At 44.2% G+C, this 27,775-nt stretch overlaps 1 protein-coding gene across 16 annotated transcripts in view; it reads right to left on the bottom strand.

Moving 5' to 3' along the window:
• Git2 (GIT ArfGAP 2) overlaps nt 1–27,775 on the bottom strand; it is a 50,918-nt gene continuing 23,143 nt past the window's right edge. For 2 of the 16 annotated variants that reach the window (XM_027923271.2, XM_071617176.1), the window contains exons 10-20: nt 26,334–26,406; nt 25,984–26,081; nt 24,384–24,495; nt 20,731–20,873; nt 18,626–18,775; nt 14,883–15,131; nt 13,100–13,189; nt 9,259–9,341; nt 8,522–8,710; nt 4,202–4,265; nt 1–3,298 (exon numbers count right to left, since the gene is read on the bottom strand). In XM_027923271.2, the coding sequence (XP_027779072.1) occupies nt 3,086–3,298; nt 4,202–4,265; nt 8,522–8,710; nt 9,259–9,341; nt 13,100–13,189; nt 14,883–15,131; nt 18,626–18,775; nt 20,731–20,873; nt 24,384–24,495; nt 25,984–26,081; nt 26,334–26,406 (1,464 nt within the window). In that variant the 3' untranslated portion in view covers nt 1–3,085. Of the gene's footprint in view, nt 3,299–4,201; nt 4,266–8,521; nt 8,711–9,258; nt 9,342–13,099; nt 13,190–14,882; nt 15,132–15,683; nt 16,453–18,625; nt 18,776–20,730; nt 20,874–24,383; nt 24,496–25,983; nt 26,082–26,333; nt 26,407–27,775 lie in introns of those variants that run through there. The other 14 variants (XM_071617177.1, XM_071617179.1, XM_027923261.2 and 11 more) reach the window with 9 other exon arrangements.

Below are 27,775 nucleotides of genomic sequence, written 5' to 3'. Positions count from 1 at the left end.
TTTATAGATAAGCCTGTTTATTGCATAACTAGCAGGCACAAATCCCAAAACGATTTTACAACACGTGAAGGGTACAATAATTACAGGAATAGGATGTACAGTAAAAATGAGAAGTAAGCACAGTCATGAGGGACACAGAGAAAACACATCTGAATAAAAGGCATCTCATTTTTTTCCTATGCAGCATTTTCTTTTGTAAGAACAAAGATTAGCTTCAACCAGGACAAGGAGGAAAACAAAATCCTACTATTGGGAAGCTCACGGGTGCTGTCGAGGGTAAAAACATGCTAGTTTCACTCTGAGTTCTGCGACTGAAGTCGCCTGGGGAACTGGGTAGTAGCTCCCAAGTTGTGCGCTTCTAGTTCCAATTTCATGAAATGCTGTACTTGATCTTTGGGCCCAATCCATTGTTCTTTGGCAAATAAGAACTATCTGCATTCCCAGCTGGAAGATGATTTCAGGGCAAGGAGCGGGGGCTTGGGGGTGGAGCTGCTTCCTCCTGCTTAGCACAAGTGCTTGTTCATAAAGTGCAACTCTGTCCTGTTGGCTTCAGGGAAGCGGGGTGCACAGGCGGGGAGGGAGAGTTGAGAATAAGGGCGAAGAAACACTTCAGGATGCAGACATGACTCGTGAAAGGCTGTGGAATCCATGTGCAAAAAATGGCCAGGACAAGTGCGCAGACAAGGTGCGGTTTGCCAACAGGAACAGAGAACTCTGGCGCTAGGAACAGAGGAACAGAGGTCTCACACAAGGGAACGTCATGAGGAGGGCAACTTGGGGCTCTCCTACCACTGCCTGTCACTGCACTTGGGAGCCTCTGTCCAGGGTCTGGCACTGGGGGTCACTGAGCCAGCTCTCCAGGTGGTATTCTCACAGCTGGAAATACTTTGTTGGTCCCACAATCCTCGACTCTCTCTAGGGTATAAAGACAACTGCTGCAGGTCCCGAGTGTTCAAGGGAAGTCACCACTTCACTTCCTGCAGACGACTCTACGGAGACCTGTTCTCCCTGGGAGCCAAGGGTACCAGCTCAGCAGGCCACTGGGTCTTTCCCAAGGATGACGGGAGCCTGGGAGTAGCAGGTATTTGCAAGTCCATGAAGCACACAGAGGGGGCCAGCCAGCACTGGAGCTCAGACAGGAGGCCCCTTCTAGAAGGCATCTGCTGAGCATCCAGCACTCCTGTGGCACTTAGGGCTGTGCAGACAGTAAGCAAGAAATCTTCAGAGACATGAACCCTTTTCCTGTGCTGTTCACACTGCAGCGAACCAAAGGTGTCCACAGGCCATGATGTAGCAAACCCCACAGCACCATAGTGACACTGCTTCCAGGACAGCACAGGTCAAGGGGTAAAAGTGTGGGAGTTGGTTCTGTGAAAACAGCCCTGGTCAGCACGCGAGGTGACCTGTACTTTTATCACTTGACTTCCTCAGGTATGATCACCATGGCACAGAACATATGGGTAAAAAGAGGGCAGACGGCGACATCAGAGGGTGGGACCGCCACCTTCTGGGTCAGGCTCAGAGGCCAGGGAAAGCCAGGAGCTCCCGTTTCAAGTTCATAGCCCCGGGTAGAGGCCGTTAGCCCGCAGCTCACCTGGGAGTAGCCGCCTGTGGATGTGTCTGGATTGGCTGTCAACATTTCTAATTGGAGAGATGGCACCAAAAAAATTCAGATTTCTGGTGCCTCTTGTGGCACAAAAAAAGCTCTGGCCACACCAGGCCCACTTTTCTACTGGTGACGAGTGCGGTGGGGGAGCACCTGTCCCTGCCTGGGTGGCCAGGGGTCCCGCTGTCCCTCTTCAGACCTCTGCTGTGCTCTGGCCCACTGCATTCACGGGTACTTCAGGTCAGTCACTGACGAGCCACCCCCACAGGAACTGCTGCTCAGAGCGGGCTCTTGAGCCGCAGCATGTTCTAGACTTCAACCACTCCTTTCCTAGGAGCATGCGAAGGAAGTCCTTTCCTTTTTTCCTTTTTTTGGTGGTGCTGGGGATAAAACCTGCATGTGCTCCGCCACTGGGCCCTGCCAGGAATTCTTGAGAGCTGGTGTCTAAATGCCAGTGAGGTGAAGGGGAAGACGCTGACTCGGATGACATTCACCTTACCTTAGAGGAGGTCCCGACAGAGGATGGGACACGTGAAGCTGTTCATGTGAGGAAGCTGTCGGCGGTGAAAGGAGAACCAAGGTGTGGATGAAAGGGACATGCAGTGTCAGTTTGTGGCAGTGACATCTGAGTAGGTGGAACAAAGTTAGTTATGGCTTGTTAAACTGATGCTTGTCTTTGCCGCACGTTCTGAATGAGCCGTGTGGTTTGGGGTAAGGCAGAGTACTTGATGATGGGTGACAATGGGTAGTGCTCCTTCCTGAACATGGCCACATGGGACACGGTGTGGAAGGTGAATGCTTTATCTGACTGTAAGGAGACTTCAGAATAATGGTAAAATATAAACAGATAGAAAATAAAGACAAAAAATTAAATAACAGAACATTCAGACATGATAAAACAGACACGGGCAATTCCTTGTTCCCTCCTACACGAGGTTGTTAACACTAATTTAGAACATGGCAAAGTCCTTTCTCTACATACATGCTTGGAGATACCCCAAACTTAAGATACCCCAAACTTGAACTTGTTTTGCAGTTGGTTGGAAAATCCACTTATTGCACGATGCTTGATAGGGAAACAGGTGGTGTTCACTTTTTTTTTTTTGATCCAACTCTCTCAAGAAAACGTTTTACTAAAAAAACTCACTTATGATCTTACCTACAGGTAGGGAGCTTAAAGGGATTTTAACGAATTCTGAACAATGAAAGTACTTTTGGATGTGTATGATCATGGTCTCTCAGTCACCAACAACACAACGAGACATCAGAAACTAAACGGGCAAACAGGCACGAAATAAGGCAAGTGGGTTAAATTAATAGTTGAAAATTTGTTAGAAAACATGCAAAAATAATACTGAGTTTTCTTTTAAAAAGTTTTAAATCGTCGTTAAATGTTTTTGTAAAAATCTGGAGTTCCATGTCTAAATTTGAATCGGACTTTTAAGAGTCTAGAAAAAAGAAAGGACAGCACTCCACTGTTCAGTTGTTGTTCTCTTTGGTGGTGATGGTGACCAGCTGCTTGGCGGCCTTGGCGATGTCGTAGGCACACTGGATGACCTGCTGCGTGACCAGCTGGACGTCCGTGGGTGAGCCCGAGTCCCCAGGGAGGGCCTTCTTGCACTCTGACTGGAGCCGGTAAGCGCTGGATGTCAGCAGGCGAAGGGAGGTTCTCACCATGTCAGATTTGGGTTTCTAAACGGAAAAACCACAGCCGGTCACCAGGGACTGCATGCTAGGCACCCACCAACAAGGGACAAACAGGCCTGGAAACTCCTCTGGCTGTTCCATCTGGCCAGAGGCACATTGATTGGTTGTTCACTTCTTAACAGGGTTCTTTTTTTTTTTTTTTTCCAATTTATTTTTAGTTGTAGTTGGACACAATATCTTTAATTAATTAATTTATTTTTATGTGGTGCTGAGGATCGAACCCAGGTCCTGCCCGTGCTAGGCAAGCACTCTACTGCTGAGCCCCAGCCCCAGCCCTTCAACAGGGTTCTTTAAACGCTATAAGCCCTGCAGCCCCTGGAGCAGAAGATGCAGAACCGCCTTGACTCCAGGCGTTAAGTGCGTGCAGGGTGATTTTAGTAGTGTGGGCTATTCTGAGAATGTTTTAAAAATATTAACTCGTGCAGTGACAGATTCCAGATAAAATTTTATTCTGTTAATGGTCTGCCTTGACTTCTATATCCTTGTCTTATTAAAATCAATATTTATGTAGAATGAAAACAGTCCAAAACACAATGTGACTGCATATTTAAAAATTCTACAGATTATAAAATGGTCAATATGACATGAAGATCATAAAGAAATTTCTTGCAGTGCAATTAAAAGGATCTAGCTGGGCACTGGGGTGCACACTTGTCATCCCAGCGGCTCAGGAGGCTGAGGCAGGAGGATCGCGAGTTCAAATCCAGCCTCTGCAATTTAGCCAGGCCCTAAGCGACTCAGTGAGACCCTGTCTCTAAATGAAATACAAAATAGGGGCTGTGGATGTGGCTCAGTGTTTGAGTGCCCCTGAGTTCAATCCCTGGTACCAAAAAAACCAAAACCAAAAACAAAAAAACATCTAAAGCAAGTGAGTAGAAAGTGACTTACTTTGGGGAATAATGCTGCCATTTCTGTAACAGCTACATGTATCCTCTCTGAGCAGGGAATATAACTGCAAAACAGTGAAGAGGTTATTCAAAGACTGTCAAAATGATCTGGAGGCAGACAATTCTCAGGGACCAGAGAGGTTCCATGTATATTTCTTTGACAAGGCCGCCGAGCATCCTACACCAACAGAAGGCACAAGGTTATATAGCAGGGTCTCCGTCCTCTGGTGAAAGTTCAGTCAATCTGTAAAAATAGACTCTAATTGTGAAATGTGGCAACATATACTACTGGCCAGGAGAAGCCAGAAAACAGGATAAAAGCCATTTATACCTCAAGTTCATCCTTTACTCCTTGAATGTTTCCTCTCCCTTATTTCTAGAAAGAGAAACAAGGATTTCCATGCCCAAATCTACAAAGGTAAAAAATAAAGGACTGAGACAAATTCCTTAAAGTTATAATCGGAGCTCCTACTTCAGTATCCAAGGCCATTTCATCAGTGGGCCCTTCTAAATCCCTTTCACTCAAATCCATCTGAATTGTTAGGGACGCGTATCTTTCATTTTGGATAAAGAGAAAACACTGAGGTCTGCCTCATATACCATTCAGACACTCATCTACTTTGTCACGAAGTCACCATGTGCTTGTCTCTGATAAAATGCTATTACACGTCAGCACTTTCTCGTATTTTGATGAGCTCTAAGAAAACAGCACACACCCCATCTGCCACCCTCACCCTTTCTTCCGTGCTGTCTGGCTGCCTGGCCTTCCAGGGCTAGAGACTCACTTGACATTCCCTGTCGCCTTAGAGAATGGAAATTTTATCACACCCACTTTTCGAATGAGAAAGCTGCACCCCAGAGAGGAAGACAGGTCCAGATCCCACAGAGGTCAGAGGAGGACTGAGCTCAAACCCGCTGGCCACAGATCCACATCATCCTTATGGCAAGACTCTTTCCAGCCGTGAACAGTAATCTGACTTCTTGGGATGAGAAAGGAAAGAGTTAAGACTGTTTTTACCTAGGATTCTTTTTTTTTTTTTTAGTACTCTGGCAAGCAACAGATGAGGCCAGTTTCGTATCTTAAAAAAATGTTAAGTTTGCATCCTGAGGAGTGTACCACTGCAGTATGCACAAGGACAAATACAGCCGTGGTGGCTCAGCAGGCGAGCATGTGCTGAGCACGAACAAGGTCCTAGGTTTAATCCCAGCATGGAAGAAAAAAGAAGCAAAACAAAATTGATGAGGCTGAGTGACGGTTGTTAGATACGACACTGCCACCGGGCCTGGGCTTGTGTCTTTGAGGACTGATCCACAGCGCAGGAGTGATGCTGGGTATGAGAGAAGCACTTTTGGAGCAATGCTTAGTATGTTAAGAGACATGCCACAGATGGGTGTGGCTGGCTGACAGAAGAACCCAGGGAGCTGGCTTTTGAATAAAGATGATATAAGCAATCTCTGTTTCTCCTTTGTAAGACATTTAGTATCAAAACTATTTTAATTAAGACAGCCTACACCAGGCATGGTGGTGCACGCCTGTAATCCCAGCGGCTCTGGAGGCTGAGGCAGGAGGATCATGAGTTCAAAGCCAGCCTCAGCAACTTAGTGAGGCACTTAGCGACTCAGCAAGATCCTGTCTCTAAATAAAATATAAAAAAGGGCTGGGGATGTGGCTCAGTGGTTAAATGCCCCTGGGTTCAATACCGGGTATCCCTACCCCCCAAAAAAGAAAGATTATTTTAATTACATCAAGAAAATGGTTTATATATCTAAACATGCCTTCAAATTGAAAATCCTGACTTTAATTTTTCTTTTCTTCCTGGTACTGGGGATTGAACCCTGGGGTTCTTTACCACTGAGCCACATCTCCAGCCCTTTTTTTATTTTTAATTTTGAGACAGGGTTTCACTAAGTTTCTTAAGCCCTCACTAAGTTCTGAAGCTGGCTTAACTTGCAATCCTCCTGCCTCAGTCTCCTGCTTTGCTGGGATTACAGGCGTGCACCACCATGCCTAGCCTTCTATTTTTGAGAACAATTAGAATCATATATGATATACCAACAAACAAAAATGCCAATGAATAAGGAGTTAACTTGCAAATGTGAAGGGACAATAGCCTCCCTGGTCCTACTGGAAGAGCCACATCCACAGCAATCATTTCTATCACTCAAGAATGTTCCCAATAATATCCCTGCAGCTGAGAACCACACCTAGAGTTTTATGCTTTGCTGGTTAGGGTTTCATTTTGAGAAACACAATTCACCCCTGGGACATCCTTGACAAGCCACACGCACAACAGGCAGGCACATATGAGTGAGGAGGTCGTCTTCCTGTGTCTGAGGGAGTTTATGTTCACAGTATCAGATTGGTATCTTTCAAAAAAATAGATAAAAGCTTCTGTACATGATCTGTTTGAATCCCCGTGTGCACGAACATGTGCGTGTCAAAGAGAGAAGAGCTAACGAGGAAGTGGGACTTGCAGGCCCAGGAGACAGCACTAGGCAGCAGGAGGTCAGGGGCTGAGGGGAGCTTGCTGGGCCCAGGGAACCAGGAGAGAGCCTCAAAGTGGCTGCAAGGTCTACCTGAGATGAGGTGAGCAACAGATTGGCAAAAGGAGAAACCACCAAAAAAGGCTTAGGTTTCATTAGTACAGCGCCAGGCTGCAAATGGAAGCGTCTTGGATACAGGAGTAGCCAGAGACTTTAACAGAACACGCAACAGTTTATAAAGCATGAATTCTTTAGACCAATTCCAGTTTAAACCCAAAGCATAAGTTAATGATTAAAATCTCTGCATCATTCTCTCATGGTCTTAAAATAAAAAGAGATCAGATCCTGAAATATGTTGAATGGATTTGTACATCTTTTTTTTTTTTTTAAAGAGAGAGAATTTTAATATTTATTTTTTAGTATTTGGCGGACACAACATCTTTGTCTGTATGTGGTGCTGAGGATCGAACCCGGGCCGCACGCATGCCAGGCGAGCGCGCTACTGCTTGAGCCACATCCCCAGCCCCGGATTTGTACATCTTAACAAAGAGAACCAAGCACCATATTGAAATCTCTGAAGCCAGAAATGGCCTCAGGGCAGATATTTATATTTTTGACAACTACTAAAGAAAGCAATACGATGTAAGCACATTTTTAGTTAGAAATACCAGCACAGCACTTCTGAACTGGAGGAAACAAAAAGTGAAGAACACTGATAAATGGGGTTGGGGGACTGAGGAAGGAGTCGTTTTTGTGTCAAGATTACTTGAAACACTGTCAAGACTGTGTCGTGGGAAGCTGCAGGTCACTTCACTCTACAAGACAGAGTTACTCACTGCCAAGACTGTAGCCCCAGGCAAAGGGACTGTGTGCTTGTAACACGTGAAGTGCAAGCACCTGGGAAAGCAGGAAGCCAGACAGCTCGGTGGCTTCTGCAAAAGGAAGCTGAGGAAAGACAGGTTCCTCTTTTTCTCAAGGAGCTTGCAGCAGCCCACCCAGGAAGGAAAGCTCTTATCTTTCAATAAACGTACTGTTCTTTTCTTCTCCAGTGGGAAATAGTGCTACTGGGAGAAGTGTGAGCTGCATAAAAAAGAAAAAAGGCAGAGAAAGGGGAGGTGGCCCAGCAGTGTCAGGGGCACAGGGGAGGGTCACAGGTAGGCTGTGGTGAAGAAGAGGAAGAAGAGGAAGGAGCGGTGCTGTTCCTCGAAGGGGTCAGGAGGACTTCTCTGCATCCTCAGCTCTGCTGACCTAATGCATGAGACTGTTCTTGGGATTGAAGAATTTCTGCTATTTTCTCAAACCTGGTGGGAAGCTGCTAAACAATGTTTTATGAGTGTGTCTGTCTAATCCCGCCTGCGGAGGGAAACTAGGACATTATGCAAAACAGTTCACAACCACCAGAATTCTCAGAGAACAAAAGGATCAGCTACTCAGTAGGAGCCAGTAATCTTACAAGCGTACATACGCACACACAGGGGAGCCAGGTAAGAGGTAAGAAATCAGGTCCCTCTCGGGACACTGCCGGCCTGGGTAACCTTGCCCCTAGTGGAGGGCGACTTTGGAGCAGCAGAGGCCAGAAGAATCAATGGAAGGTCTGGAGGCAGCTTCTTCCCCTCTCCATCAATAATCAGGACTGCTGCCCCAGTACACTGACAGCAGCTTTATTTCTGGAGGCATTTATTTTCAGAGTTTGATAACATGTTGAAAAACAAACAAGTTTCAACTACCTTAAAGTCACAAGGTAGAAGCAATTCCCTTTCAGGGCTCCCTGTGTCCCTCTTGTCCCTTTCGGAGCATGAACACACATCCTCCCAGCGCAGGACTCTAGCCCACTCACCTGTCATGTTTATTTTCCTGGGCCGCTCGCAGGAGCTCCTGTATGTTTTTGGTGATCTGTTCAGTCTTGCGGATAACATCCTCGGTGCTGGGGAGCGTGGGGCTTGGGGCCGTGTGGGGCTCTGGTGGATCTGGCATTGAGCACTCACCTGGCCACACCATACTCCTTTGCCTTCCCTTTCGGCTTGACCTGTGAACAGTGAGGATGTGGCTAAACAGGACAGGCGCATATTAGCTGCTTCAGTTTCCAGGAGCTGCCTCTTGTGCACCGGCTGAACACACAGGCAGGCAGATTTTGTGGTTTCCTTCATCTGTTTGCAGAAACAGGGGAGGCTCCACTTCATCCTGTCAGCTCACCTAGAGGCTACTTCCTTCTGCCTTCAAACCAGAAGCCAGGACCCAGGCAGATGGGTGCAGAGGGAGAGGGAGGGAATACCTGGGGGGTGTGGCATTAGAATCCCTGCAGAGCCAACTCCTTAGGTACTGTCAACTTAACATTAAAGTAAAGCATTGATTTTAAGCACAGAGCAGATACCCAGACATGTCTAACCAGCTGGTAAAAGGACAAAAAGCCCCTCTGGCAATAATGTGAATTAAAACCTGTAAACTGTGAGTCTGTGCCTGAGTATCTTAAGACCTACAGGTTTGAAAATAGGCACAAGGGATGCAGACGGCCAAGGCCTGCCAGTTGCTGGTCCTCGAGAGCCCACCCCCAGCACACTCTTCCCTCAGATGTACCCTGTGTCATCTGGCTCCGTGTCATTGGGAGTGTTGTCATAGTCACTCTCAGGTGTGCTGTTCTGCTTCTCCAGCCTGGAAGCCTACAGGAAAGAACAGGAGACCCCCATTAGTGCAGAACACAGGACACTTTGGAGTCTACCTAGGGAATCAATTACCTGTGAGTCTATGTGGCCTTCATACCTACACCTCATTTGGGACAGGAGCCAACTCTTTACTGAAATTTAGTAAAAATGAACAGTGGATTCAGAAATGTTTTCTTTCTCCACAAACAGTTCCACAAACTAAGCTGACACAGATGCGCAAGACTGTCTCATTTAGTTCTCAAAGGAATATGAAATTCATAATATAATGGATGCAGTCAATAAGCAAACATGCCAGCATTTATATGACCACAGACTTTCAGTGCTGGAAGTTACGGGCAGATGATCTGATGGTTTAACACCAGAAGAGAAAATAAAGGGCCAAAAAAGACGGCTGACCTACCCAAGGACACGGAGGCTCCTGAGAAACAGGACCAAGAGCCCAGGCCCCCATATCCTGCTACAGGAATTTCCAACCTTCCATGCCTGCGCTCAGATAGCTGTTGCTGCTCTCCAAGAGTTGCCTTCAAAGATGGTTTTTATGAGCCACCTGAGAAAACTGGCATTATTAGTTTACACCCACATGTTGTTTGTCAATCAAAATGGATAACCCAGTTTGACATTTGGTTTTAAACCAATTTTGTTTCCAAAAGTATCTGCCCCTTAAAATAGAGAGATTTGGTGTAGTTGTAGAGATGAAAAAACGGAATGCAGATTTAAAGGAGGAATCTTGGAAATGTTCTAAGAAAAAATGGCAGCATCACTAAATACAGTGCACTCCAGGGTGACAAAATGTGAAGGGGACTGGATCACACACCTTAGAAGGGGTCTGTGTTAGTTCCAGGATGTTTAGTGAAAGCTAATTTCCCTTGGAATGCTTTTCTCCATAACGTTTGAGGATTTCTTTATCTAACAGAAATTGATGTAAGCTATTCAAATCTTAAACTGATTACCTTACAAAATGCAAGTACGAGGCTACTTCCAGCTATATACCCTGAGTTTCATTCAAGTTAATCAAAACATATGACTGAGAAATTTTATTGATGCTGCAATAAAATGTGACTGTATGCTTGAACACATGCAGACTTGTACCTTCATCCAAAGCATAGCTACTGGAGAGTAAGTTAAGCCAGGCACAGTAGTGCACGCTCATAATCCCAGCTATTCAGGAGGCCTAGATAGTAGGATCACAAGTTCAAGGCCAGCCTGGCAACTTAGTAAGACCCTGTCTCAAAATAAAATAAAAAAAAGGCTGCAGATGTAGCTCAATGGTAGAGTTTTTGCCTAGCATGTATGAGGCCCTGGGTTCAAACCCCAGTAGAAGAGGAGGAGGAGGAGGAGGATGAGGAAGAGGAGGATGATGAGGAGGAGGAAGATGAGGAGGAGGGGGAGGAGGAGGAGGATAAGGAGGAGGAGGATAAGGAGGAAGATGAGAAGGATGAGGAGGAGGAGGAGGAAGATGAGGAGGAGGAGGAGGAGGAGGGGGAGGAGGAGGAGGGGGGAGGAGGAGGAGGAGGGGGAGGAGGAGGAGGGGGAGGAGGAGGAGGGGGAGGGGGAGGAGGGGAGGAGGGGGAGGGGGAGGAGGGGGAGGGGGAGGAGGAGGAGGGGGAGGGGGAGGAGGGGGAGGAGGAGGAGGGGGAGGGGGAGGAGGGGGAGGAGGAGGAGGGGGAGGGGGAGGAGGGGGAGGGGGAGGGGGAGGGGGAGGGGGAGGGGGAGGGGGAGGGGGAGGGGGAGGGGAGGAGGAGAAGTTGTTGTTCATCCAGAGCTGCTCTAGTGGAAAGAATAAAATAAAATTAAATCCAGAAAAATCACACTTTTTATAATGGATCTTTTTGACTTCCTTGATGTAAATTTGATAGTTAGAGATCAAATACTTTATCCACAATGATCAACAGTACCAAGTTTCGTTTAAACATTTTAGAGGAGTAATGACTCACATACCCACTAAATGTCCTCAGGAAATGTTCCTCAAGTACAGAAACCACCATGCACGGGGAAATCAGTTACTTACGCATTATGTCCTTCATCGTTGTCAACAAAAGCAAACAGGTTTCAATGTAGCCATTTAATTTTATGAGAATTATTGTGAACATGCAGAGCCAAGAGCCATTGGTTAAGTGTTGCTCTCTCAAAGCTGTTAATAGAAAAGTTATCTTATAGCTGGTGCTGGTTCAGTTTATTTAAGAGATTTACAGTTCTCTCTGAATAAAGACATGTCATGAATATCTAAACCTAGGATGAAGCTGTCATGAACAACTAGGTGGTCAGTTTAAATGACCTCACTGTTAATTTTGTATAAAACTGTCTCTCACCAAGCAGTGTTTGCAATGATTTCTGAAGCTACCAAAAAAAAAAAAAAAAAAAAACCACAAACATTTTCTAAACCCACAAAATTTCACAGTGGATGAAAGAGGTTTACTTGACTCTTACAAAATTTCAAATGAGATATTTCATTACTGTTTTGCTGTCTTTTAGTTTTTTACAGGAATAACAACATTACAAATCAATTTCAGGACTGCTCAGAAGACTTTGAGTATGATGAATCAAGAATTCTTTTTTTTTTAAGTTGTAAATGGATCTTTTATTTTATCTGTTTATTTATATGCAGTGCTGAGGATCAAAAAAACCAGGGCCTCACACATGCCAGGCAAGTGCTCTATCACTGAGCCACAACCCCAGCCCCTCAAGAATTATTTTTAATACATAACTTCAAAAGTACAATAAGGAATTTCAAAAGGGCCTTAGCTAGTTGCATGCCACTGACAGTGGACAGAAGCTTCTCCATCATTCCTGAGTATAAGGGAATGGACAAAGGCTCAGTGTAAATTCCACAAATTCCCAGGCTCACTGACACCTTCAATCATTTCACCTTTTCTACAGTATCCTTTACTGAAAAAAAGACTGAGCCAGAATCTGAATGCAGGTCTTCAAACTTGGGCTCTGTTCAGGGCTTCCCCAGGTGAGTACCTGCTGCAGTCATGTTCTCTTAGTACATGAAAAAAGATTTTTTTTTTTTTAAACTAACAGAGCCTTTGGGAACAGGGACTATGCTACTTATAACTGATTTACCAAAAGGATGGGTAAAAAGAGATGTTGAATACCTGCTGCCTGGCTGTACTAAGAGGCGCTTACCTGGGTCATGTTCTGCTCTTGGGAATGTAAACTACACACCATCGGCCTGGGTCCGACCAACTAGCACAGGTGAACAGCTATCTGCTAACAGCTACCTGTACCCTCCCTGGATGCTAAGTGTTACAATTCTGGTTTAGGATGCAGGGTCTGTAAACCTTGGTTTGTAAAGTATAGTGCTGACATAAAATATGCCAGCAGTTTAAAGTTTTCATGCTGGTCCAAATGGAACAGTTTTAATCTGTTGACAACAGCTCTGAATAAATTGGATAGATGTGCCCTATTATAATATTTAACCAGCAGCCAGCTAATTCTATGATTATTTAAAAAGACAGTATGCTCAGAATAAATGTTGTAGGGTGATTTGCGAACTGTTAAACATGATGTGAAAGTGAGCAATGTGAAGTTAGACAAGAGGGAGGCCGCCTCTCCACGGTATGCGTGCATGTACGTGTGCATGAGTGCGCGTGCCCGCTGCACTGTGGGAAACCAGGAGGGAAGCCAGCACTGCCTCATGCAGGACAGAGGGTAGTTAGCAGGGGACAGGGACAGGAGGGCCAGCGCCCAAGCACAAAGCGCCCAGGAGCACTGTCCCTCCTCCAGAGCAGACCATTCAGAGTGTACTTAACCCTTCGGGTGCTTTCGTCCCTTGACCAGGAAAGTGTGGAGGGGAAGGAAGGCAGAGATGAAGAGGAGGTCACAAGCGCACTCCTCCCGATCTGGAAGGGGAAAGAGAAACACACTCGGGAAAACACAAAACAAACAAACCCAACCGCCTTCCCTGGCTTCAGGAAAAGAGTCCTAGAAGACAACATCCTATGTGAGGTGAGTCCTGAACTCTAGGTGACAGCCCAAGGCCACGTCCCAGAGGTGTGGAATCCCCTGGTGGAACACCTCCTAGAAATTACTCTGAATTTAAAGGACTACTTTTTTCCGTATGGGAAAAGAAGACCTCGCATTTGTGTCACATTTGCCAACAATTATTTCTAATGGATTGTCGAAACCGAACGTGTCTTTCAATCAGGACTAATATGAATGAAATGAGAGACTACATACATGACTGTAGGTGGTCCATGCCATTACTCTAACCTTGACACTGCAATCACAGAGCTTCTGCAATAATATGACTTCCTTACCTTCTTAACTTTTCTAAAATAGGAAAGTACACTGTGAAAGCTAACAAAGGTTGCTTTTCCTCATTTTTTTCCAGTTATAAAGAAATAAGTTCAACAGCATTCCTTTACACTAAATGTATCAAATCAATTGCCTTAGAGTTTTAAACTCAAACAACTTCAAGCTGAAATAATGGACTCAATTATATATAACAACATTGCAATTTTACCACTGTGTAATTTAACACAATTAAACTAGAGTTTAATTTACTCGACTGTATCCTTTACTTTGCATTTACTCTTGATTTTTGGAACTCCTATATGTTTTGACTGAAGAAATTATAACTGGATGTTCAAAATGATAAATATTAGTCTCCAAAGAAAGCAATGTGTAAAGTTCAAAACTTCTGTAACAGTTTTTTTTTTTTTTTGGCAGTTCTGGGGAATCAAACTGAGGTCCTCACGCATGCCAGGCAAACACTCTACCACTGAGCCACATCCCCAGACCCCAAACCTGGATTTTTTTTTTTTTTTAATAAATTTATCCAAAAGACAAATAACTTTTGTAAACCTCAAAACACAATACTTATCTCATTGCAAAATGAGATTGTCAGACCTCTGATATAGAATATAGTCTTTGGAATTCAACAGTTTTAAAGTGGATGAAGAGTTCTTATAATAATTAAGTTTGAGGAGAGGACAAGGCTACACTTCTGGTGGGAAGGGGAGAAGCAGGATGCAGAGCCTCACAACGAAGGTGTAGGGAGCCTGTGAGCCAATGGACAGGCTGCAGAGCCTGGGGTCTTCTGCACTTGGCTGGTGTACTGGCCACAGGTGCCACCTGCTCATGAGGGAGCAGCCAAAAAGGCATCTTTACTCCTCAGGCTCCAGAGATAAAGAGGCTCGACCTTGTCTACCGCAAAGATGACACCTCTGCTAGCAACCTTTACCATTTGCTTTTGTTTTTGCAAGTGGGGAAGGAAGGAAGGAAGCTTTACACAAAAGGTTCCAACAGGAACTGACTGGGAAATGTATCATGGAAATGAGGAGGAAAGGGGAGTAGGAGCTGAGCAAGAGCCCAAATCCCCAGCTGGACCAGAAAACTTTCAGTCTATGGTCCTGTGTGCTGCGGGAACACCGCACCCACCCGTGGTGGACACATTCACACAGCAAACACAAAGCCGACTCTCAGAGCCCAGCTTGGCCAAGCAGAGGCACAAAAATCTGTGGGTTCAGAAGAAGGAACAGAGCAGTCAGGCTATGCAGAGGGAACAGTGGAAGCGCCAGCGGTGCTACTTACGTGTGCAGGGAAGGGCTGGAGTCTTGTTCTGCTCTCCTCAGGGTGATTTGCTTCTCCCATTGGGAGATATGGTTTCTGACCTGATCCCGTCTCGTACATGGACATGGGCCTACTGCCCCGGGCAGACGGACGTCGCTTTAAGGAAGAGTGGTTGGAAGTGTCTGGGTACTCAGAACCAGTTTGCACCTGATATACATTGGTTGTGGCCTGTTTCCTGAGGTTCGAATTCTCACTCTGGAGTGTTTGAAGCTGAAAGAAATGTTTAGCGAGGGACTGTGTTTTTCCATAGCAAGCAGACAAAGCAAACATCAAGTGAAAGAATACGATACCAGATCTAAACAATAAGAACAAAAAGGACTAGCTGGATTCAAAGTAAAAGGCAACCACAAACAAGGACTTTTTCTTCCAGAATGAGTGAAATGCAATCAACTTACTTCATCATGCAGCTAATTGAATGGTTTAATTTCTGAATGTGGAAAAGTTGCAATCTGGGCTTTTTAAAAACTAATCACCTCACTACTTAAAATCTGTGATAGCGGGGCTGGGACATGTTTGCAGGCAAGCTGTACTTTGGATTATTTTAAGGTTGGTTCAGCTAAGAGCTTGAGACCATTAGAACATCACTTAGGTAACTTGCTTTCAAATGAGCCCTGAGCAATTGCCAATGCCCAAAATGACAGCAGACACCATGGAAGCAGCACAAAGGTAACTAGAGTTGCTCTGCAAAGCAAGAAAGACAGGGAGGCTCAGCTTACGAAAAATCAGATCAGCTACTGCTTTCCAAGAAGCCGACGAGAAAAATCATGATCAACAAGTTTTTATTATATAATAATACTCTTGATATTCCAAACAATTTAGCACTTTTTAAAAAAAGTCAGAGGGAACTGGATTATGGTTAAGTTTTCTTTGTGATATGTCAACATAGCAAACTGGAGACCTATGGGACCGTTAGCCTCTTCATAGGAAGGAATGCTCCACGTAGCACACTCGCTCGCTTCTTGGTCATCGGTCATCATTCGGCTGGGGCTGGAGTATTTGGCCTTTCTCTCCTTTGTCTTTGTGACCCAAAAACCACGAGCATGGTGGGGCTGGCTTTGAACATGCTAAGCTGCCTGGCACCACCCCGTTCTAGTTAGACACTGTCACTGGAGACCCCAAATGCTCTCTCCACTCCTCATACGCAGGCTGCTTCATGGTTAGGGGATCAGCAAGGAATCCTGGGGCTCTTTAGCATCTGGCAGTTTAAACAAATAACCGTGGCCATCCTGCACAAGGTCCTTCCCCTCTGGTGCGCCTTCATCCTCCACGACATTTTATAAGCAGGGTGTAGTACAAGTTCAGCTGTCTACTCTTTGACAGAGACTGTAAAATCTGACCAAATTCCCTTCCAGTGCCAGGGTTAAAGTCCATAAGCAACTGTCTCTGCATCAGAAGATCCTTACTCTTCCAATAGCAACCCATGCAGTGCTAGGAGGAGTTACTTTCAATTTCTATTTATAAAGCACCAATCTGGGAAAAACACACCAATAGTGGCTGCTCCTCTTCATTAATTAGCATCCTTTCCAAGCAACTGTTAAATGTGAAAGATCAGATAAAAATCATGCTACTTTGTCAACTCAATAAAGAAAAAATTTCGCCTAGATTTAAAATAAAACAGATTCCATACCTTGGTATTAGTAGTGCCAAACCTCTGTGATAGTGTGGCTAACTGGCACAGGAAGGCCATTCCTTCTCAGCCTCCTTGAAGTACAAGCCATGGAGTGACAGACTGCTTCTACACCACAAAGTCTTTGAGGGTGTAACTTGTATTTGCAATCTTCTTTCCAACAAGAGACATTTGCAAGGTACATTCTGGGGTACAGACAGGCTTGAGGCACCTGTCAGAACTACTTATTGAAGAACCTGTGACCTGAGTAGTCAAGGTCCAAAGAATGATCAGCATAAGGACTCATGTCCCAAACATGACTTCGAGTGTTTGCCTATGTGAAAGCCTCTGTTAAGAGTTTTCACAGACTGGGCCTTGAAATCAGATAATCTAACACTGTTCATGCCTGTGAAACATCCAGCTTAGATTTTGCTGGAATGTGTTTTGAGATGAGCACGTTTCTGGTTTTAATTAAAAAAAATTTAGTGCTCTGTATTTAGAGAGATGTCCTTGGATAAATTTGATGAAGTTTATCTTAGTAAGAATCAGGCTCCATTTTTTGTTTGGAAGGAGTACGGCAGGAAATAAAAAGTTGAAGATAATTCAACAGTTTCAGAAATCAAAAGCATTTCTAAGAATTGAAGAGATAATCAATGAGTAATAGCAAGTAATTCCACTCTGCATTTCTTAAAGCTCAAGACATTTGTTCTCAGAGATAACAAAGTTATCTCTGGTGATTTCAACAAATACCAAAAGGAACATTATAGAATAAAAAAGGTGATGCTTGGAAGACTGAATTACAATGTCAATGTTAGGAATGTTTTAGAAAAAGTAATTCCAAGAAAATTTTTAGTCTGATTAATGGGACAAACTATAATCAATTAAACAAATCTTATTTCAGAAAAGGCAAGAGGAAGTGCAAGTCTTGCGTGTTACAGCAAAGGGGCTCCTGGTCTGTCTCAGTCACAGCTGCTCCCCAGCCCACATTGCTGGGAGGTACAGTGTCTGTGTTTAAAGGCAAACTGATCTGCAAGTGTTTTCGCTCCCTGAACTGTAGGTTATCAGAGCCGCTGATTTCCAAAGTTATCAAAACACGTCCCCAAACTCAACACCAAAAGAATCCTAGATCAAACCCCAGAGAAGGTACACAGCAGCTTACTTCCCTAGCGAGGATTGAGTCGTAGGCCTTCCTTTAGGAAGCCACTGAAAAGCACCCAGCCAAAATGAAATGTACCTTGTGACCAAGTCTTGAAAATAAATCTGCAACATTATTCCTTAATGACAGTAAAAGACAGATTATAGTCTGCTTTTAATAGTTTCTATTTAAGGGAAGCATTAAAATGTCATTTTTTTTAAGAGAACTGGATGATGGGAGCAATACCCATGAAGTCTGGGCAACATGGAACTTTTCCATTTCCTTCTCTTGGCCTCCTCGTAAAGAATTACATGTGCGAGCCCCCTCTTCAGCGAATGCTTTGCTACTAATGGCCAGACTCCTTTAGAGATTAGTGTACTCATGTGGTTCTGATTCTCTCAAAAGGTAAGGAATGAGAAAATTCTGAACTGATGGGATCATCTCTTTCTAGTAGTTCTTGCTGGTACATGGAGTGAGTGTGTTCTTTTATTTAATGAGAACCTACTCTGTGGCAGGCTCTCCTCTAGGCTCTGAGAATGCCGCAAATAAGGCAGGGATCTTGGGGAGGACTGCCAGGCTGGGGTGGGCTGGGACTAACATGTGGACAAACATACACATCTGTCCAGGATTTTGGCCTGCTCCATCTCCATGGTGTGAGTACTCTATAGGACCAGCAATAGAAAGAATCACACCCATGCAGAGGATCCAGATACCGAAGAAGCACAGACTAGGTGTTAGGATTCTCCTACTTGAGGAATTTTCTCTGGACGTACTCCTAATGAGAGCTATTTCGTTTCAAATATGCAAACACATCCTGCTTCCAAAAAGACAGCTTGGCCCCAAGATTTCTAGGTCTGTTACAGTAACTGTTTTCCTTCCCTCTGATCAAGCATGGTGTCTGGGATTCTTCCTTATACTATGGGATTAGAGAGTCAACCATCCTGTCATTTATTGACATGTTACCTTTTTCTGCATAATTCTCAGCTCGTCACTCAAGTTGTTATTCACCTTCATTAGCTGTTGTATCTTGGCCTCAGAAGCCACTAGAGCGTTTTTGACCTCCATAAATTCCTGTACAGTGACTGGTCCATCTGATAAATCTGAATCTAGGCTCTAAAAATAAATTGGGGAAAATGTTCACAATCTGAGATGATGATAACATTAAAGACTAACAGCTAAAGAATGTCCAATTCTGGCCATGCCAACTGAATTGCAAAATTAAATCAAATCAAGGCTTCTGAGAGAAATGTAAAACTGAAACACAAAAGTAGGGTCACTGTGATACTCAATAATTTTTCAAGTCAGTATTTTCTAATGGAGCAGTCAGTGGGGCTACTTTGACTGTCTGAGGAGGTTTGTCCTGTCTTGCGTACGTTTCTCTTACTCTGTCATTTTCTTCTTTTTTTTAAAACATTTAACTTTTAGTTGTAGGTGGACACAATACCTTTATTTTATTTTTCTATGGTGCTGAGGATCGAACTCAGTGCCTCACCCATGCTAGGCAAGTGCTTTACCACTGAGCCACAACCCAGCCCTGTCATTTTCTTTTTTATCCATTCTTTCATTAATTCATTCATTCCAACACTTTTTATTGAACATAGGCAATTTCTAGGTGCTTGGGATGTATCAGAAAAGAAAATAAGACAAAGATTCCTGCTTCCATGGTGTTTACATCCCAGCCAGCCACATGACAGAGGGAAAAAATAAAAATAAGTAAATATACAGTACGATTGAAGGTGATTAGTGCTGTAGAAACAGACAAAATGGAGCATGGCAGGGGTGCAGGAGCTGAAGTAGGGGTGCAGGTGGGCTGCACATCAGGGAGCTGAGGTAAGCCTTTGAATAGAGCCTGAGCAGGTGAGGAATCAGTCAGATGGTGTCTGGAGGGAGAGCTTCCAGCTGGCAGAGAGCTCAGCTAGAGGAAGCAGGTGTGGGAGGCGGAGGGGTGGGAGCCTGCTGGTCAACAGAGGGCCCGTCCTGGAGGGTCCCATCATGGCCTTGGCTTTCACTGAGGGAACTGGAAGCTTTTGCACAGTCTGGCAGAGGTGTCCTCTCCATCTGCCAATGGTATTACAATTCTCAGTCATGGAAGACAGAAGACTCCAGACACATGTTCTGTAAGTCCATCTTCCCTCTTTGAACTTCCAGACCCTTCCTGTCTACATTCATGCATTCTCAGTGTCTGCAGAAGATTTCTGAGGGCCAGTCCTGGGGATTCACCAGTGACTGGACTACCCAGGATCCTGTGGTCCTCTCCTCCAGCTCACACTCTGGTGCCTCAGTATCTCCCCCTGGGACTCTCGTAGCCTATGTGCTGAGGCATCTCCCATCAGCCCATTTGGACTTCTTCAGGAGCATCCTAACTGGGTTCTCTCTCCGCCCTCTGACCTTTGTCCTCCTTCCTGCCTAAAGCTTCCAAGGCTCTGAACTGCCCGGGAGGCCTTGGCTCTTCAGTCTGGGTGTCACATTCCTCCTGCTGCAGCTCTGAGTCCCGCTCTTTTAGACGGTCCTCTCTTGTGAGCAGCTTTCCTGCAGACACCCCAGGTCCACTTTCTCTCTGCTCAGCATCCTGCCAGGCCTGGCTCACGCCCCTCCTGGGTCTTAGGTGCATGCCAGGAACAAAGCCTCCTCAGCGCTCCTCAGCACTGGATCTCTCCTCTCCCTCCCTCGGCTTTGCTCCTGTTTGGCCTGACACTTGTTGCTTTGTCATTTTACTGCAGTCATCACTCCTCCCAGGCAGCACCATCCTCATGGGACAGAAACTAGGACTTGTCTGGGAGAGTTATGATCCTGAGAAGGCTCTTAGTAAACGCCCGCCTCACAAGCTTCCTCAAGTCACGACAGCAGCGAAGCTGTGACTCGGTACTTGGCTAAGGGAAAAAGGACCCTGTTCTAGAGCCATTGACCTAGTGTCACCTTCGCTTGGCCTGAGCTAAGAGTGAACCTGACTTTACCTCTACAGCACCTCTGGTAGGGCTCGCCCTCGCCTGACAAGGTAGGCAGTTCTGCAGGAGGAAGGTGTGGTAAACAAACATATCTGCCCTACTGCGTCAGGCATGTCCTCTCACCTTCTGCCGGTTTGCCTTGCTTGCTGTGGTTTCCAAATCTGTGTCTTCATCAGATGCCACACTGTCATAGTCTGGCTGGTCATTGTCTTGACTCTCAATACTGTGCTGGTTATTGATTGTTTTCAGTATGAGCTCCACATTGTCTGTTAAGAGAAGCAAATAATTTACTTCAGGCTCATTTTTTTAAAAACTGTTTTTTAGTTGTAGATGGACACAATACCTTTATTTAATTATATGTCGTGCTGAGGATGGAACCCAGTGCCTCACACATGCAAAGCAAGCGCTCTACCACTGAGCCACAACCCCAGCCTCTCAGAACATTTTTTCCCTTCCAAAAAATTACTGGGATGACTTTTTGGCTTAGCCATTTAAAGGTCTGAAAGAAAATAGCAGAATGGTAACATTATGTTTATACCAATAGAGGGACAGCAGAGAAAACGATCCACCTCATGGGCAGATGCATGAGGGCCTCAAGCATTCATCTGATTTAGAGGCCCAAGGTGGGCAAATTAGGGAAGCTTAGGAAGAAACTGCCAGGTTGAGGAGGCGGATGCCCAGGAGTGGCTCCAGACCATAAAGATGTAAAATAATGTAATATGATTTGATTCCACTTGCAACATGTTCACAAGGTAAAACTGAAAGTAAACTGTTAAACTAGAACCTAGAAACTAGGTGCTCAAAACACTGGCAGTTAGTCACCAGAATCCAAGGAAGGGGCAGGGAGAGAGTGGACCCAGTAGACAGCCATGTATGCACTATTAGGAGTGTTGATTCCATGGGGAGGGGCAGGGACGATCTAGAGGTTTTGACATATTTTGAATAAAAAAAATCTCATCTCACAGACTACCCAGGTCTTTCCTGTTTCTCTCAGGCGACTCAGGCTCACCTCTGACTACTAATGTTTTAATCCAGATATCCTGAGGGTTGGTATCTGGGCTACGGATTACAGTTTCTTAAGAGAACCAGGTTCTATTTTAACTTTTTAAATTAATATTTAAAAACTCATAAATATATGTGATTACAGAAGTAATAAAGATTCAATATAGAAGCCAGATGTGGTGGTGTATACCTATAATCCCAGCAACTTGGGAGGCCGAGACAGGAAGATCAGAAGCTTAAGGCCAGCCTTAGCTTAGCACCTTAGCAAGGCCCTAAGCAACTTAGCAGGAACCTGTCTCAAAGTAAATAAATAACTAAATAATAAACAGATAGCTTGATAAAAGGGACTGGGGGTGTAGCGGTGTTAAGGCACCCCTGGCTTCAATCCCCAGTACCCAAAACGATAAAAAGACTCAAAATAAAGAATTGGAAACCAGTGAACAAAGAGGACAGAAATTACTCATGGTCATCATTACGTGCTGATTTCTCTCTTTCATGTCTGTTTTCTACATATGCACACAGTCAATTCTTGTTAATCTCAGTAGTTAAGTTCTAGAAAGCTGCTGTGAACACTGAGCCAACACCAAACCACTGTTCCCACGGCAAAGTCAGGCTTAGGGCCTTGTGAGCCTCTGGTCACATTTTCACCAACTGATCAACACACAGTCTTGTTTTGTGTGTTTATTTTATTTAATACACACTGTTGAGTCGTAACACTGAACCTCTGACCACTAGCACTCTTAAGTCCTTCTAGGACAATACTCACTGAGCATCATTTTCTCTGGAAGGCACATCTTGGCCTCCTCCTTTTAATGTTTTTCAGTGCTGGGATGGAAACCAGGGTCTCACATGTGGTAGGCAAGTGCTCTACCTCAGAGCTACATCCCAACCCCAACTATCTAAGCCTCCTTGTCCTTAGAACACTAGATAGCACCCTTGGCTCTATGTTTAAGGGCTACTTTTTTTTGTTGTTACCAAGGATCAAACCCAGAGGCACTTAACCTATGAGCCACATCCTTAGCCCTTTTTATTTTTTATTTTGAGACAGGATCTCACTGAGTTGCTTAGGGCCTTGTTAAGTTGCTGAGGCTGGCTTTGAACTCACGATCCTCCTGTCTCAGCCTCCCTAGCCGCTGAGATAATAGGCACCTGGCACTATATTTAAAATATTAGGCATCCGGGCTATTGTTTTTTTTTTTTTAAATCTTATTTTTATGTGGTACTAAGGATTGAACCCAGTGCCTCACTCATGCTAGGTGAGCACTCTACCACTGAGCCATAACCCCAGTCCCCATCCAGGCTATTTTTTAAAAGCAAAACCACCACCACCCACACACACACACAAAAAAAAAAAAAAAGCACAAAAATGTGAAGAATATGTCATGAAACAGGAGGCAAGGAGTTGCCTGGCTCCACCTCAGCCAGGAGTGTGTTTTAGATGTTTGAAGTTTTTTTGCCACTCAGCATATGTTTGAGAATGACCTCGAGGTGCTTCAAGTAGTTAATTTGGGGGTTACAAATAAAGATGAATTTGCAAATATGGACTATGCAGACGAAGATCAATTGTGTGTGTATTGATTAACATGTGATATACACTTGCACATATGTATGCATATAAATGTTTTCCTTACAAAACTGGGATTATACTAAACCTTTAAATATTTATTCCTTTATTCCATAGTCTCTACAAAAAAGATGTTTGTATACCATTCAAATATGTAACTAATCACTCTCTACTGATGATTATTTAGACTGTTAAGTTGGATGTTATACATAACATACATATAACATTTCTGATTATTTCCCTTCAATTAAGTGTAGGCACATTTTCAGACTTCGAATTTATGCAAACTCTTGGCACTGCACCTTCACCAAAACTGAATACACCTTTTTAGAACGTCTTTATTCCTGGGTGACCTGATAAAATCAAACTCCTGAATAAGCAAGAAGAAAGAACAAAATGTTGTTGGATAATGATTCCTATCTTTGGTGAATGTGATACTGGCTAGAAACTTAATTTTTATGGTACATACCTTTTTGTTTAAATGCCTTGCAATAAGAAAAGTATAATTTCTATAATTACAGGCAGCAGCAACACACAGTAATGGGCTGCAGAGGAAGCAGCTCCCAAGTGCAGGGCCCTGAGCTACTGCGTGAGACCTGACAGGGCACTCTGGAAACAGATGGTCAGTGTTCTCTTCATAATTTTGAATCATAAACTTCTCACTGCAGACATTTAAAACTAACAGCAACACATTTTAATTTTAGAACTTTAATTTTTAGAACTCAGTTTTGGAGATAAGCAGTAATAGATGAGATGTCATTTAATTAGAAGAGTTTCATTTCTTATATCCTTAGTAAGATTTAAGTTAAACTCTTGGGGTACATTTTTATAGGTAAAGTAGTGACTCCAAAAGAAAAAATCATACTTAAGGTAAATATGAAATAGTTAATAATTTTTAGATACCGTTAATTCACCGGGGCTGAACTTCTTATCATACTGTATTACCAATAAAACTTATAAGATTGCAAGCTATGTGTCAATGACTGCTTTGATTCATTTACAATGTAAATTTTTTTAAAAAACTATGTTTTGGTTGTCGATGGACCTTTATTTTATTTACTTATACATGATGCTTGGAACTGAATGCAGTACCTCACACATGCTAGGCAAGCACTCTTCCACTGAGCCACAACCCCAGCCCACAATGTAAAATTTAACCCCTGAGTCTTACAAGGCCCCAAAAGCACACAGTCAGAGGTGAGATGCTTACCTTTTGAACCAGAGAGAGAACTGCCCTGCTGTCTCCTCTTGGCATCACTGAGAATGTCGATGACCAGTGTGGCAAACTCATGGGCATTAAACCGAGCTAATTTCTGTCTGCCCTAAGGGTGAGAAGATAATTGGAAATATTCCCCACTGTAAAAATATAGACATGAACAGCTATCCCAAACTAGTCAGACTACTGACAGGATTCTGCAAAAATCTTCCAGCCCAATCAAAGCATAATCAATCATAGCCATAATCAAATCAAAACATTAGTATTTTCCATGAGACTAGGTTAAAACCATTTATATAAAAAACGTTTACATTTAAATTCTCACAATACATACTTGTTTTTGTGAACAAGAATACAATGGGTTTAGCTGGGAATGCAGCTCAGTAGTAGAGCACTTGCTTAGCATGCACAAGGTCTTGGTTTCAGTCCCCAGGACCACTTGCCTACCTACCTACCTACCTACCTAAACAAATAAAATGGTTCCACTTAATGCTTTTCTTCCACTAATGATTTAGTTTTGAAGTAGACAGAGTAGTGGAAAATCAGTTTGAAGGAAAATTTCTAAATTTCAAGATATAGTTGTGGTCCAGATGTGGGGGCTCTATCTTTATTTATAGCCACTAATCATAAACACTGAAACACCTTCCTCATTTACTCACTGCTTCTCCTCTTGATGGATGCTGAAACTATTTTTAATGCTCTACATTTATATATATAGTGATTTGATGAAAATTATTGTGTGTAAATATATTTTAATTTTACTAAGATATTTTCCCAAATGAAGAATTCCTCTGTAAAAGATATGCTTAATTTTGAGTCTTGTGAGAAACTGGTAAGCAAACTGCTTATTTCTAAAGTCTACAGCAACTTTAAATCCTATCTGTAGCATGACCAAGCTCATCCCACATTGCCAACTCAGAGGACCTTCATTATACATTTGGCTAATCTGCCTTTGGCCTGCTTGCTTCAATTACTAATAGGGTCAAAGATTTCTTCATAAGCCATTTATATTTCTTCTGTGAATTGTTTTATATTCTTTCCTAGTCAGCTATTTACATCTTGTAGGAATGCTCTACCACTGAGCTACATTCTGAGACCACCTACCCCCCCGCCTTTTTTTTGGTATTGGGGATTGAACTCAGGGGCACTCAACCACTGAGCCCCATCCCCAGCCCTATTTTGTATTTTATTTAGAGACAGTGTCTCACTGAGTTGCTTAGTGCCTTGCGATTACTGAGGCTGGCTTTGAACTCGTGATCCTCCTGTCTTAGCCTCCGGAGCCACTGGGATCACAGGTGTGTGCCACTGCGCCCAGCCCCAGCCCTTTTTGAGACAGGCTCTCGCTAAGTCGCTGAGGCTGGCTTTGAACTTTTGATCCTCCTGCCTCAGCCTCCGGAGTTGCTGGGATCACAGTTATGCATTACTGCAACTGGCTCTTAGGGCGTTGTGAATTTTGTGTTTATGCATAAAAAGGACATTCAATTTTAATCAATCAAAAAACACTTAAGATACTCATCCTGGAAATATCAAACACCATGACATCAGCCATTCCCCAAATAATACCTCTAATTATTTTTTAAACTGAGCTACTTGCCTGGTTTCGTGTTGATGAATACTCGGGATTGACCGGAAGAAAGGGGACGACAGTTGTCTCGGTTACCAGGGTGCTGTGGTTTTGCGTGGCAAGCCAGACTAGCCAGAGGAAAGAGCCAGAGACAGAATCTCATCACACCTGGGGTGCCACTGCTCTGCTGGGAGGCACGGCTCACGCGTTACTAGGGAGACTTAGGGAAGCACACTCTGAAGCCAACACACGCAAAGGTACACGTCGACACACGAGTTATCAGGACAGTAGAAATTGGGCAAGTAAAACACTGAGGCTGGCAGCTTGTCACTGCCCACTGATAACAGAAGCTTAGTAGATAAAGGCACATGTTAAGTCACCTGCATCAGTCTCTCGCCTGTCAACTTCATCGTACACATCCATGGCAAGTTCTTCAAACAAATGATTACTTAGCTGAAAGTAAAAATATCAGGGACACAAGGGACAACGATTAACACCAGGAGGACGAGAGGGGACTGTGACTTATTCACCCTTTTATCTCCAATGTCTAAGCCAGGGCCTAGCAAATGTCCTGTTACACAGACAACATGCCACAATTGTACAGAGCCTTTAGAAGCATCTGCCTCCCGCAGCAACCTCACTATTCTATGACACCCGGCAGGGTCGCTGCTACAAGAAGGTTAGAGGTGGCTAATCTCGCGCTCAGAAGTGGACCCAGTCCTCTACTCTCCTTGGGGAGCCCCTATGAGTGTCTTCCATCTTGACAGCATTTGTCATTTCCCCAAAATGTAAGGGCTCCTAAACCCCCGGGAGGATTAAGAGGTAAAAACATGCCCTTTGACAGGATAATCTGCACCACTGCACAAAAACTCCAACCAGAACTGGGTGAGGCCTCTTGGCTGTCTTGCTGGGAGCAGTCCTTCAACCCCAGGGCCGAGTGTCCCTGACAAAACACCACCTGACTCATCAATACTCTGAGCAGTGTCAGCTCACAACACAATCACCATAGGCTGAGGGGTCTTACTGGCTGCAGGATCAGGGAGGACAATCAAGGTCTTTCCAATTCAGATGAGGTTAGACCCCTGACAGGTGGCACTGGCTGTCTCCGCACTTTCTACCTCAGGAAACTCACTCTGGCACTTGGCCGTTGTGACTCTTCCCTGCTCTGTGAGGGCAGATGCTCAATTTGTTACATTGCCAACCATCCTCCTCACATCCTGAAGCAGTACCAGATACTCGGCAGGGGCTCAGGAATATCCACTCACTAACCGACCTGAAGGTCTTCTGTGCAGCAATTTAAAATGCCTCCCACCGCACCTCACAGGAAGGAATAGTGAAAGGTATATGATACATTGTTGACTGAAAAAAGCAGGAGACAAAAGTGTGATACACATGAAATAAGACTTGAAAGAAATACACCAAAACACTGAGCCTGAGTCCACTTACAGGACTGAGGGTGATTCTCCCCTCTATTTTCGATACCTCTAGCATGGTCACGCTGTAGTTACATTAAAGATAAACCCTGAAAGCCTGCTGCTAGATAAGAAAATGAAGGGTTGGGAGCTTGAACTTGCTTGATAAACACTCATCTCTTCCTCCAAAGGACTACAGGCCTTATCATTATTGCTATCACTAACAACGACAGCACTGGTCAACACTGACTAAGGGCTCACATTCCAGGCACTGTGCTAACAGCATCCTATTTAATACTTAAAACACCTCCATGAAGATAGGGTTTGCTATTGTCCCATTTTACAAACAAAGAAACTGAGGCATAGAAGTTAGTAGCTTGCCTAAAGTCAAAAGCTAATAAGTGCCGGAC

The sequence above is a fragment of the Marmota flaviventris genome, chromosome 1, assembly GCF_047511675.1.
Source record: "Marmota flaviventris isolate mMarFla1 chromosome 1, mMarFla1.hap1, whole genome shotgun sequence".
NCBI classification, from domain to species: Eukaryota; Metazoa; Chordata; class Mammalia; order Rodentia; family Sciuridae; genus Marmota; species Marmota flaviventris.
The sequence above is the reverse complement of the archived record's forward strand: the minus strand, read 5'-3'. Positions and strand labels throughout refer to the sequence as shown.